This window comes from Furipterus horrens, unplaced genomic scaffold (genome assembly GCF_987537825.1).
Source record: "Furipterus horrens unplaced genomic scaffold, mFurHor1.1.pri manual_scaffold_2, whole genome shotgun sequence".
NCBI lineage: Eukaryota > Metazoa > Chordata > Mammalia > Chiroptera > Furipteridae > Furipterus > Furipterus horrens.
Window position 1 is genome coordinate 183,896,870 of NW_028327172.1, and position 12,536 is coordinate 183,909,405.

Genomic DNA, 12,536 nt, shown 5'->3' on the forward strand with positions numbered 1-12,536 from the left:
AAAAAAATTACTTGAAAAAAAATACCTATGGATCCTTACACACACTGTGATTATAGCCAGAGGGGAGAGTGGAAAGCTGTGCCTCTACTGGGAGTCCATGTTGCTTGTGGCTATGAATGGTGTATCTGTTGAGACTGGAATGTGAGCTAAAAGGGACTATATTTTATTCATTCAAACTGGGCCATTTTGTTGTAATATGGAATGCTGGAGAGTGATGCTATAGGAATGCATATCCATATTTATGAGGCTTTTTTTATGGTGTGGAAATTCCAAGCATGTCATATTCTGCAGCTCTCACACTGCCAGTCTTTAGAGTCCCCCAGAGTTTTCATTCTTCAGACCATGTCTCTAAGAATAAAGCAGAGGAAAAATAAAGTGGCTGTCTTCTTGAGCGAACTACAGACACTCCCACAGTTAGAACAAGTTAAAAAGAAAAGAAAAAGAAAAAGCATACAGATTTAAAGACACTGCGCTATGAAGAAGCAGCTAAGAGCATGTATTTATTCTTTGTGTCCTCGACAGCTGCATGAGGTGTCAAAATCCTCAAGCATCTGACACTTGGGCATTTTTAAGTAAAATCCAGCTCAGCAGGAGACAGTAGCTATGGAGGACAGACGTTTTTCCTCTAGAGCTAAATAGTTTGTGGACTAACGCACTAAGCATTTTCTGACAAAGGTGTGGTATAATTCTAAAAATTACCTGCAGACTTAGACTGTGGTGTTCCTGAGTTTTATCATTAGTTGGTAGATCTTCACAGCCTGCTCTGATCTAAAATAAACAAGTACCTCTCTGACCTATGCCTTGGGCAGCTATAGGAAATGTCAAGGTCACTCTAGTCCAAATTCATTGAAGCGCGCATCTTACAAAGTTACTAGTGATGAACTGTGATTCAATCATTTGCCACAGAAATTTTCGCAGGTGGTAGATTCACTTTATGCAGAAAAGTGTAGGCTTATTTATGCTGTATTCAGTCATCCTGTACCCCGTAGAGAGAGATACTAACCGCCGCGCGTGCGAGACAGTTTTCGCTGAGATGACTATGTATGGCCACTAGAGGGCAACCTTTCCAAATACACTCATTACAGGCACAATTCTGTAGGTTCCAAGGGCTGGGAAGTTTCTTAGGTCAGGGGAAAATGTTTGTTCTGCTTTGTTTTGTTTTCGATGGCATTCCAGTAGAAATCTCATCTCAAAAGAATGCCTTAATAATGGTGGCTAATCAGCTTGCCAGGACATTTACTGTCAAATAGGTTTTATCCATTACTTTCCTCTTTTTAAAATAAATATACATAGATACACAAAGACAATTTAAGACGTAAAAAACATACATGCCTCTGATATAACTAAACACCCTCATTCCATGCTGGAGCCTGCGAAGGTGCAGTCTGTTATGCTGCTTACTAAGCATCAATACCAGCATAATGTTGTCATGGAAAAATGCAAAGCACTCATGCAATTTAATAAAGTTAACTACTATTTCTACGACTTACCAGGAACATACTGCTTAGTCGACTGAAAAATAAAGCACAGTCTTTTGGGGGTGATACAGTTATATTTTATGTCACTCCAAAAATTACATTTTCTATGATAATGGTCCCCATTTCCCTCCTCAAAGAGCAAAACCTTTTATTTTTTATTTATTTTCTGAAAAACAAAACACTATAGAGCTGTAAGGGAGCTTGTCAATCTGTGCAGCAGAAGCAAAATTAGGAAAACCTCGTATGAGCAGACATTGTCAAAAGAGAGCCCTCAAATTAGGTAGTTATTCTGCTCTCTTCACAGTGTTAACAGAAAAAAAATTGTTGCTTCAGGGAAGTTGGTTGTTTTACACTTATTAGTTATGAGATCAAATTCTTTAAAATCATGCCTTACTGTTAATGGGATAATAGGCAGTCACATACTTTATTGAGTGTCTATATTTTCAATACTGAAGGATTATGTATCATCTACAACTCCAAGTCCACTTCTTGGCACGGCAGCGGCACGTGCTGTAATGCTGCAGAGTAGGTATCACTTACGACAATAGCCGGACTATTACCTGGTTTTTAAAGATGTCCTAGAAAGCCCTCCTAAAATACAGCTGTTTTGTGCACTGAAATCTGTAAGTCACTCCTCTTAGAAAGCAGATGTTATAAACCAGGGATTCAGAACTGCTAAGAAATAATATTCCAGGAATCAAAAGATTTCAAGATGGAAATGTAATTCTTAAACCTGTGAGAAGTGACTGCTTGCTTTCTCTTCTGAGTCTATAACTTATAGCACGGCCGGCAAGAGCCAAGAATGCAGCCTGGTTAGGAAGTGTTGGAATTTGAAGGAAGGGCCTAGGTTAGCTCTGAGGGCAGGCCTACGGCCTTGAGCAGTGGTGGCAGCAGGTATAAAGATCTGGACAAGTTTGGGTGTGGTTCCAGGGTGTTGGCTCTTTCCCTGCTTGCCATGTTCAGTTGAGTGTGTGTGCATGTGTTTGAGTGTGTAATAGGGACCAAACACTGATCACAAAATCCACAGCTAATGTTCAGTAGAAAAAAGAACATTTCAAGAAAACAAAAATTTGAGTATAATGCTTCACTGTGTCGGTACCTACTCAAGCCAGCTGTTCTTTTTTTTTGGCTCATTCCCTCACTCGCTCACCCCCTGTTGTAGACTTACAGACAGATGGAAACCAGCAAACCAGAGCTCCCCATTTGTAATTTGGATTACCTCCAGGCACTCCTGTCTCAGAGAAGTGCCGGCTCAGGCACTTCTGCCGGGTGAGTGAGTTCTTCTAAGCCATCGAGCAAACCTACTTAGTCAGATCCCAGGTGCCTTCACTCCCTTGCTTTTCCTGGAATCCCCATTAACTGAATCACATTTAGTGCAGAGTTATTTTATTATACAGTTCACCCTTGAACAATGCATGGGTTAGGGGCACCAACCCCCATGCAACTGAAAATCCACATACAACTTTTGACTTCCCCAAAACTTAACTACTAATAGCCTACTGTTGACTGGAAGCCTTACCAATATAAACTGCTTATTAACACACATTTTGTGTGTTATGTGTATTACTCACTGTATTCTTACAATAAAGTAAGCTAGAGAAAAGAAAATGTTATTAAGAAAATCATAAGGAAGAGAAAATACATTTATAACAGTTATTGAAAAAAATCTGCATATAAGTGGACCCATGCAGTTCAAACCTGTGCTGCTCAAGGGTCGACTGTATTTTCATTATTAAGGAGTTACCACCTGAGTCAATTTCATGTAGGAAACCTGCCCAGTTCTGCAGCCAGAATGGGGGGAAGTTTAAGAGCTTCCCAGCAGGCCTCTGAGACAAGGTGGCTTGGGGTGGGGGCAGATTTATAATCACAACTCCATTCACTGCCCAAGCAGGGAGCCCTGGAGAGTGAACACTTGCTGTGCAAGCCCTCTGCTGACAGCCCGCACCTGGGGACCATGGCCAACACTGTCATGGTTCAGAACTCCTTCCTCCCATCCAAGTCATGACACTTCTCTTGGGTACTTGTCCTCATGACATCCACTTAAAAGTGAGGGAACAATTCGAGAGAAAATGAAGGGCTGTTATGAAAGTGGATACAGTTGTAACAATGTCCACGGGTGGACAGAAGGGCTTAGAGAACTGACTCAGGTTCAGATAAGCTCCTCCTTGAGCTCCCCAAACACTGCTCAAGGGGATTTTTCCCACTTCCCTCCACAGCCAGGCCCCCTCCTATGGCTCTAACCTTCCAATCTCAAGCTGTCTTACCTGAAGAGTTTTGACTTTGCCCAGGATGTTGTCCTGTGACATTGCTTGAACTGTCTGCTCACTTTCTGCTCCCCCATCAGGGATAAAAATACTGTCATGGGAAAACGCCCGGGTTCCCATAGAATAGTTGAAGGACCTGGAATGCAAATCATGTGCTTCATTTTATTAGGATGATAAAATTTCTTTTGGCAATTAGTTTCCTGTTCCTCCTGATTTGGGGACTCCACCCACATCCCCTGTCTCGCCCAGCACCATGTCCTTTTCTGCTACGGGTCAGCCAAGTAGCTGGGCAGACGGAAGGGTCCCACCGGAATAAGGGAGCATGTCTGCACCACAACATTCCAGAGCCCTCGTGGAGAACCAGGCAGTTAGGTGCCTGTAGGGGACCCGGGACAGAAGGCACTGCAGAACTTGTAACAGGAGGGGCCTTTCTCCTGATGGGCTGCCACCATCAGTTCCACCCCAGTAGGTCCTGTCAACCACCACTTTTTAACTAACATTCGGACCTAGAAGTATGAGGCATGAGTTTCCCTCTTTCAGATTACAATCAAATCTGAAGAAAGGTATATTCATCTAAAATGAGAAGTAGAATTGCTGATAGGGACAGTAGGAATAATGAATCTGTCTCTCAAGACACCACAGGGATTCAGAGAGAAGGCAATTCTGACGGGCTTCATGCACATTGATCAACTTCCGTGTGTAGGTACCCAAGAATAAACACTTCAGCTGAAGGCTTGGACTTCAAGAGGTCTAAACTTCCACCTGACAGGGAGGTACAGGCAGGTTAAACTGCAGGAAGCAGCAGCAGCAGAAGCCAACTGGTCTGACTTGATCTTGGAAACACATTTATTTGTGGGAAGGAAGACCCATCCAGGCTGTTCACGGAGCAGGCAGACCGCATGCCCTCCCTTAGGCGAGGGAGGCACCTGCCCTGGGGCTGGCACACAGGGGTGGCAAAGTGCCACTTCCCCTCTCCACTCCTAAGAAAAGTTTTATCAGTGACCATCTAGAGGTTTTATCAGTGACCGTGTGCCAAGTGCAGTGGGCAGGGGCTCAACCAAGTCTAGACCTGGCTGGGCAGACTGAGTACTGAGTCTAATTTGCCAAATTACAAGCAGCATGGTAAACAAAAAAACAAAAACAAACAAACAAAAAAGCACAAGAGGTTAAGAGACAAAAGTCTTGGATGACAGCCTCCTGGCTATGTGATTTTAGGCAACCACCACCACCACCACCACCATCACCACCACCACCACCCTTACACTTCGCTGAAAACAGTGTTGAGTTTTACTTTCACCATCTCATCACCAACGTCTTGTTGCAGATGAAACGCAGGGCTAAATAACCTTATCTTAAGTTATCCAAATAGAAGCAGTAGACTGAGAAACTAAATACAGGCAGTCTAGCTTTTATTTATAGCTGATTTTAAGATTTTATTCTTTGTCATTGCCTTTCAGTAGTTGTGGGTAGGTATGTATTTCTTCTAATTTATTCAGGTGGGGGGTACATAATACTTCTTAAACCTGTGCCTTGGTGTCTTTCATTAGTTTTGGAAAAGTCTCAGCCATTACCTCTTTGAATATTGCTTCTGCCCCATTTTTCCTTTATTCCCCCTCTGATTCCTCATTGTTAGAACCTTTCACCATGAGCCATTGAGTCTTTACGCTGTTTTCTCTGTCATTTTTTTTTACTTAATATGATTCAGTCTGAATTTTTCTACCAACTTAGCCTTCAGCTCATTAATTTCCTTTCATTGTGTCCAATCTGCTATTAAGACAACCAATTGAATTCTTAATTTCAGTTGTGCTTTTTACATAAAGAATTTCCATTTGATTCTTTTTAATAGATTCTAATTCTCTGGTGAAATTCTCCATCTTGCCAACTGTTTTGTTGAATATATTAATCACAATTATTTAAAAGTCTCTGTCTGAAACTGCAGTATCTTAGGCCCCTTTGGGTCTATTTGTATTATCTTTTTTTCCTTATAACCTGTTTCTTAGCTTCCTAGTAAGTTTTTAATAAAATTCTATACATCATGAATAAAAAATTGTAGAGGCTGGGTTGTTTTCTCCTTCCAGAGAGGATTCACTGGCTTCTCTAGCTGACCTCAACCGAATGACCTCAATCCAATCAGGGACTGAACTAATCGAGGCTGGTTAGCAATCTTTTGTAAGGCTCAGACTACCTCTACTCTGTCGCCTCTTCTAGAGTATAGGCCTCCTGGAGTCTAACAAAGAACCTGGGTTATTTCCTAAGCTCCTCCTCCTTGGTGGGTCCCAGTTTTCACTTTCTGTCTTTTCAGTACCAGTGGCTGCCCAAAACCCTGCCCTGCTTTTCAACCTTTAACCTATGCAGCTTTGTTAACAAACGCCTCTAAAAATTGCTGCCTAGATTTGTTCATTCTTCTGGTCTTCTCTTCTCTTGGGGATTTTAGTGCCTCAAGTCCTGGTTGTCGGGCAGCCTCTAATTTTTATATTGCTGGACCCCTGAGATGGCCTACAGCTCTGCTGCCTTCCCCACCTCTTGACAGCCTCCCTTAAGCCTTTTTTGTCTCTCGTCCTACATACAGCAAGAGTCAACTAATGCCACAGGAAAGAAGCAATGTGCAGAACGTTGGGCTCAGCTCAATGGGCTTTCCTCCTCTTCAGGATCTCATTGCTCAAGTCTGATTCCTCAGCAGCAATCAGACGCCTTCAAACAGATGCCTTTAATATTCTATCTGTATTTCCAGTTCTTGGTGGGAGCACTGATACACTTCAAGCTACTTCATCACAGCCATAATGAAAGTAATTAAATAACCTTTTGACATTTATTAAGCTTCTATACAACAGAACATACTTGTTGATATGGCCACAGCTCTTAAAAGGATGACTTTGCAAAGTGACCAAAAACATTTGTACCTTTTTCTCCTTATACCTGATTTTGGTCCCATTTTAAGAAACAGTGGAGGAGAACGGTTATTGGTTTATTAGTTACAATCTTTTCTACATAATTCAGTTTAGATAATGCAAATCAACATTAGATCCTTGTCAATTTGGTTCATTTACATTTTTTTGATAATCATGGTTACCAGGTCTGGCTCCGAACAACCCTACAACAAACACAGTTTATTTTCTGTTCTCTAAAGGGAAAGCTGAGACAAAGAGTGGGGAGAAACATTGCTTGAAGTTCCAGAGTTTGAGGCAGGGCTGGAACTGAAACCGAAGAGTCTACGTGTGGAGATCTCAATGTGAAACTATGTTCTCATAAACAAAGAAGTTGGCAGAATCATTGCCTTTAACCCGCTGGGAGCTGAGAATTACATGATTGAGAGGTGAAGGGGTAATTCACCACAAATTGAACCTTAGCAGAGTTCATCTGGACTTCTTTATTATCCACATTTACAGATCTTTAACAATTGCTTACAAAGCAGGCCTACCCTCGCCCTTCCTTTTATTATGAGGGAGCCAAGAGGCACGGGGCCTTGAAGCCTCAGGGCTGCAACCTTTCCTCAGACTCAATGTGCTCACATGGAAGAAATAGGGCTCGCTGCATGGGAACCTTCTCTCGCTCTCTTTTTTAAAAGACTTTATTTATTTATTTTTAGAGAGAAGGGAAGGGAGGGAGAAAGAAAGGGAGAAAGACATCAATGTGTGGTTGCCTCTTATAAGCCCCCAACTGGAGACCTGACCTGCAACCCAGGCATGTGCCCTGAGTGGGAATCGAACCAGTGACTCTTGGGTTCGCAGGCCAGTGCTCAATCCACTGACCTACACCAGCCAGAGCCCTTCTTTTTTGATGCTGAGAACATGGAGCAGCCTTTTGATCATGAGAACAGACGTATAAAGACTCAAAAATTTCCCCAAATTTTTAACATCTAATTGGAGGGCTGTTGATACAGTCATTGAACAGTCACTTAAATTCAACCAAAATCTGAAGTCAAATGCACGCATATGTGGTAGAGGCAAACTCTAGAAGACGAGGAAGAGAGGCCGCTTGGGAAATATAGAACAACACTGGTTTCTGAGGAACTGTTTTCATAAACTGAGAGTAGAATCATAGACATGACTTGAAGAGGCCGGAAAAATAGTCTCTTTGGACTTGGAGTCCAGGCAGCAGAAGTTCTTAGGGATTTACAAACAGAAGGGAGCACGGCTAAGCTGTTGTAACTGGTTTTTCTATTTCTGTCCTGGCTCTGTTGTTGTTTGGATTCCAAAATCAGAGGCTTCTAATCAGCCCAGCTTTTGGTGTTTTCCCTCAGCTCTTCACAGACTCCTGTGGTTGTCTTTCTAAAGGTGTAGATGGTACAACAGCCTGAGGCTACTCTCTGGTTTTAACAGTCACTTTTAGTAACTGTCTATCTCTGACTACCAAACTACACTCTCTTCTACCCACACGTTTCCAGCTACACACCGGATCCTACTACCCGGCTATCCCATGGTCTCTGCAAACTCAACATGATAAAAGCAAACTCATCAGTATTTCCCACAAAACTTTCATCTTTCCTATTTCCTCGTTACTATTATCCCTCAGGCTCTGTGCTATGCTATTTTACAAATGAGGTCAGAGTGAGGTAAGGGAAATGGTGTAGTACAAAAAAAACCTAATAGGTAATATCATTTGTCTTTTCGCATTCAATAATCCTTCAAAAACTATGTCGGATTGCAAATCCTGAGCTTCTGGCCCATTTTGAGCCTTCACTCGATTCTTCCTGCCCACACTCCTCTACGACTGTGCCTTGGCCCAGATTGCTGCTCTCCATCTCTCTAGTAGGTCTCTGCAAGGAACTTGGTGCAAGAGGGGGAGCTGCTAATCCAGAGCAGCATCTCCTATGATGGATAGCAGTCATCACACAACCAGTGTCACTACTGACTCTGTGGGCGCTCTATCATCACAGAGTCCACGACTTGAATCCTTATGGGCAAAGACGAGGTCTAGGAAGGTGAAGAGAGAGACCTGATCAAGATGGAACTGAAACCGGAACTCAGACTCCTCACAGCTGATAGTCTTCCACTTTAACAGTGTTCAAAGATGTTTGGGTTTCTTTGGGAACAAAAATGTGATGTGCACAACAGTGGCTGGGCCATGACGAGACAGCAACGCTAAGGGAGTCCCAGTTCACCCACCGCTGCAAATCTTATACAAAAGAAGGTGAACCCACTTTACTGCTTAAACACCAAATCTGTCAACACCCAATAGGATTCCAGTACCATGAATTTTTTGTATTTACATAATATTGACTGAGACATTTTTATTGTGGTAAAATATAGCTAACATAAAATTTACCACTTCTAGCTATTTTTAAGTATACAGTTTAGTACCATTAAGTACATTCATATTGTTATACGACTATCACCACCATTCATCATCCCGAACTAAAACTCCATACTCATTCAACAATAACTCTTCATTCTCCTTTCCTCCAGCTCCTGGTAACCATTCTCCTTTCTATCTTTATGAATTTGACTATTCCATGGACCTCATATATTAAGTGGAATCATATAATATTTGTCCTTTTGTGTCTCACTTATTTCACTTAGCATAATACCCTCAAGGTTCATCATGCTGTACTATGTGACAGAATTTCATTCCTTTTTAAGGCTGAAAAATATTCCATCATATGCATACGGCACACTTTGTTTATTCAAAATGTCAGTGGGCATTTGAGTTGTTCCTACCTTTTGGCTATTGTGAATAACGTTGCTGTGAACTTTAGTGTATTAATCAGGATTTTTAAAAAATGCATGAATGTAGAGTTATGACTCATAACTATGTGTAGACATGACTGAAAAAGTAAGTAGGTATTTCATAAGTCCTCATTTCATACCAAAGATTTGACATCACTTTCATATCCTCTACCCAAATTAAACAGTCAGTATCCAAAAAGATTAGTAGAGTCTATACCAGAAGAGAAGAAATAGGAGGAGGAGCAGGAAGAAAAGAAAGAGAATGAGAAGGAATAGAAAGGAGAAAAGAAGGAGGGAGGCGGCAGAAGGTGGAGGAAAATGAGAAGAGAGAGGAAGAGGAGGAAGAGAATTCCTTCACATTTGCCTAAAATCACAGGAAATTTTGAGGTACAATGATCCTGGTATCTGATTCACAGAGAGACAGCCCTTGGGTTCCAACCCCCATCCCACTGCAGGAGGTTTAAACAACATAAGCAGGACCTTTTGACTGGAGACCAGAGGCTTCTAATTCTAAGAGAAGGTGTGTTTTGTATTAGCACTAAGATTGGCTTGGAGTAGCTTAGGATCCTACACTGTAGTATATGTAAGTCCTTGCACCAAAGTCATTATGGCCTTGGAAGAACATGAGGAAAGAGATGCTACTGCTTCTCCTCTATTCTACCTTCTTCTCTTTCACTTACCCCAAGACAGCTACACTAACTGTCATAATTCTACCTAGAAGCTTTCAGAAGCTACTTATGAATCAATAATATGGTACTTGTGGGCACACTGTGGCAGCACATAGAACAAAATGCCAGGTGGTTTTGAAGGGCTTTAAAAGTTATAAATGATGTCGGGAAACTCAGCTGAGGCCTGGACAGGTTACTCGACTCTGCTCTAACACAAAGAAAGTCTATCTGGAAAAAGCTGAGCCATTGTTAATATAATAAGAACAGTTTGCATGACGTTTACTGTAAGCTGGCAGCTAAGGAGAGAGGACTGGAATGCACATGTGTGAACAATGATGACTTCACTGTACTGGTCAGTGGTGGTGGTAGATTTTGTTGAGTGAGCATGTGTATTGTGTGGCTGTTGCATTCAAAATGACTGAGAGAGTAGGACAACGAATGTGCATCAAATTTTGCATTGAGCTTGAACATTCCTCTGTGAAAACTATTTGGATGATTCAGCAGGCTTTCAGGAACAATGCAATGAGTGCAGCACAAATAAAAGCGTGGCACAAATGCTTTAATCCACGTTCTGGAAGGCCTGCAACAAGCAGAACACCTGAGAGTGAATGTTAAACGTGTAGGGGCTCCAATCAATGACGACTGGAGACTGACAGTGTGAGAACTAGAAGCTGATCTGGGGATTCTAAAACCTACTGTGTCTGAGATTTTGATGCAAAATCTTGGCATAAAACATGTTGTGGCAAAATTCCTTCATGGCTTCTGCTACCAGAGCTGAAGGAAGATGGTGCTGCAGTTGCTAATGACTTGATTCAAACTGCTACCTATGAACCAGGTTTCCTCAAGAAGGTCATAACTGGGGATGAATCATGGGTCTATGGCTATGATTCAGAAATGAGGGCCCAGTCATCCCAATGGAAGTCACCTGGTTCTCCACGCCCAAAGAAGGTGTGGCAAAGTTGCAGCAACATTAAGACCATGTTAACTGTGTATTTTTGATTGGGAAAGTGTTGTCCAACACAAGTATGCCCCTCCAGGCCAAACAATTAATAAGGAGCACTACCTCAATGTTCTTCATCAGTCAAGAGAAGCAATATGAGGAAAATGGCTGCAGCTATGGACAACTGGTGATTGGCAACTTCATCAGGACAACGCACCGTTCATGCATCACATCTTGTGCAGAGTTCTTCTGTGAAACATCAAATCTCTCTGGTGACTCAGCCCCTCTACGGCCCAGATTTGGTGCCCTGCCACTTCTGGCTTTTCCCAAAACTAAAATCACCTTTGAAATGGGGGAGATTTCAGACCATCAGTGAGATTCAGGAAAATACGATAGGGCAGCTGATGCTGATTGGGAGAACTAGGGACTGAGGCATCTTTGTCCTGTGTACAATGTTTCTTGTATCTTGTATGTTCTTTAAAAATGTCTCTATTTTTCATAGTACATGACTGGATACTTTCAGGACAGACCTGGTAGACTGGATTATTATACTAATGACCTTGCCAAAAGCAATATAAAGTTCATAATTTTAGAGCTTGGCTCAAGAGAGGCTTTTGTTTTCATTATTATTTTTTACATTGAAAGCATTTAAGACTCATAAAAACACTGCAAGTGTAGTACGACAAGCCTTTGTTTTCCTAGGACCATTTGAGAGCAAGCTGCTGGCATGAAGCTTTCACTGCTGAGCCAGGCAGGCAGGAGAGGCTCACACAATTTGTTCTTAAACACATAGGAAGACATGAGTGAGAAACGTCAGGAAAAAGTGAGGAATTTCTGAGGGCAACTGGAGCGCCAATGTTGCCTTGGCTTTACCTCCAGTCTCCTATAACATGATTGACAGTTGTAGATGATCTCCAACTGAAGCCCTCTCCAGTTCTGCTCTCTCTAACCATCTGTTAATCTTGAAGTAGCTCATTTGCTAGCTCAACAACTGCCAGTGGTTTCCTTTGACCAAAACCCTACTAGGTGAAGCTGCAGCAGTAGCTTAGCACTTAAGGCTCTTCACAGTGGGCCCCTAAACTACTCTGGGCAGGCCTCTAGTCTCCTTATCTGTAAATGAAGACAACAAGAGGACCTACCTCATGGAGCTTTTGAGGGGGATTTCAATGAGTAGTATAATTGCTTATGTAAGAGTTACCCATTATTATCAAATGTTACCCTACTTCAAACCCAACCACTCAGTTTCCCAAATATCCTCTCTGGGCTCTATCACTGCATAGGCTTTTCCTATGCAGGGACAGCCCAAGGTCAGTCTCTCAGTTCAGGTCCTACTCACCCTTCACAATCCGGCTCAAACTTATCAACTCCATACAGTCTTTCCTGCTTCCCTGGAAGAAAGAGGTCTCTCCTCCCACTGAGATCCCTATGCATGTATCTCTTGCTGTTTTATGTTATGGTTACTATAATCATGACTTAAATGAGAGGGAAAATAAACGTGCTTTGAATATTGTAGCTACAGT

General features: G+C 42.1%; 1 protein-coding gene across 4 annotated transcripts in view; it reads right to left on the bottom strand.

Annotated features, from left to right (window-relative positions):
• The window catches only part of CRACD (capping protein inhibiting regulator of actin dynamics), an 81,230-nt gene that overhangs the window by 26,145 nt on the left and 42,549 nt on the right, over positions 1 to 12,536 (bottom strand). For 2 of the 4 annotated variants that reach the window (XM_090266839.1, XM_090266838.1), the window contains one exon: positions 3,743 to 3,878. The exons of the other annotated variants lie outside the window; for them this stretch is intronic. In XM_090266839.1, the coding sequence (XP_090122965.1) occupies positions 3,743 to 3,878 (136 nt within the window). The remainder of the gene's footprint in view (positions 1 to 3,742; positions 3,879 to 12,536) is intronic. 4 annotated transcript variants of the gene reach the window in all.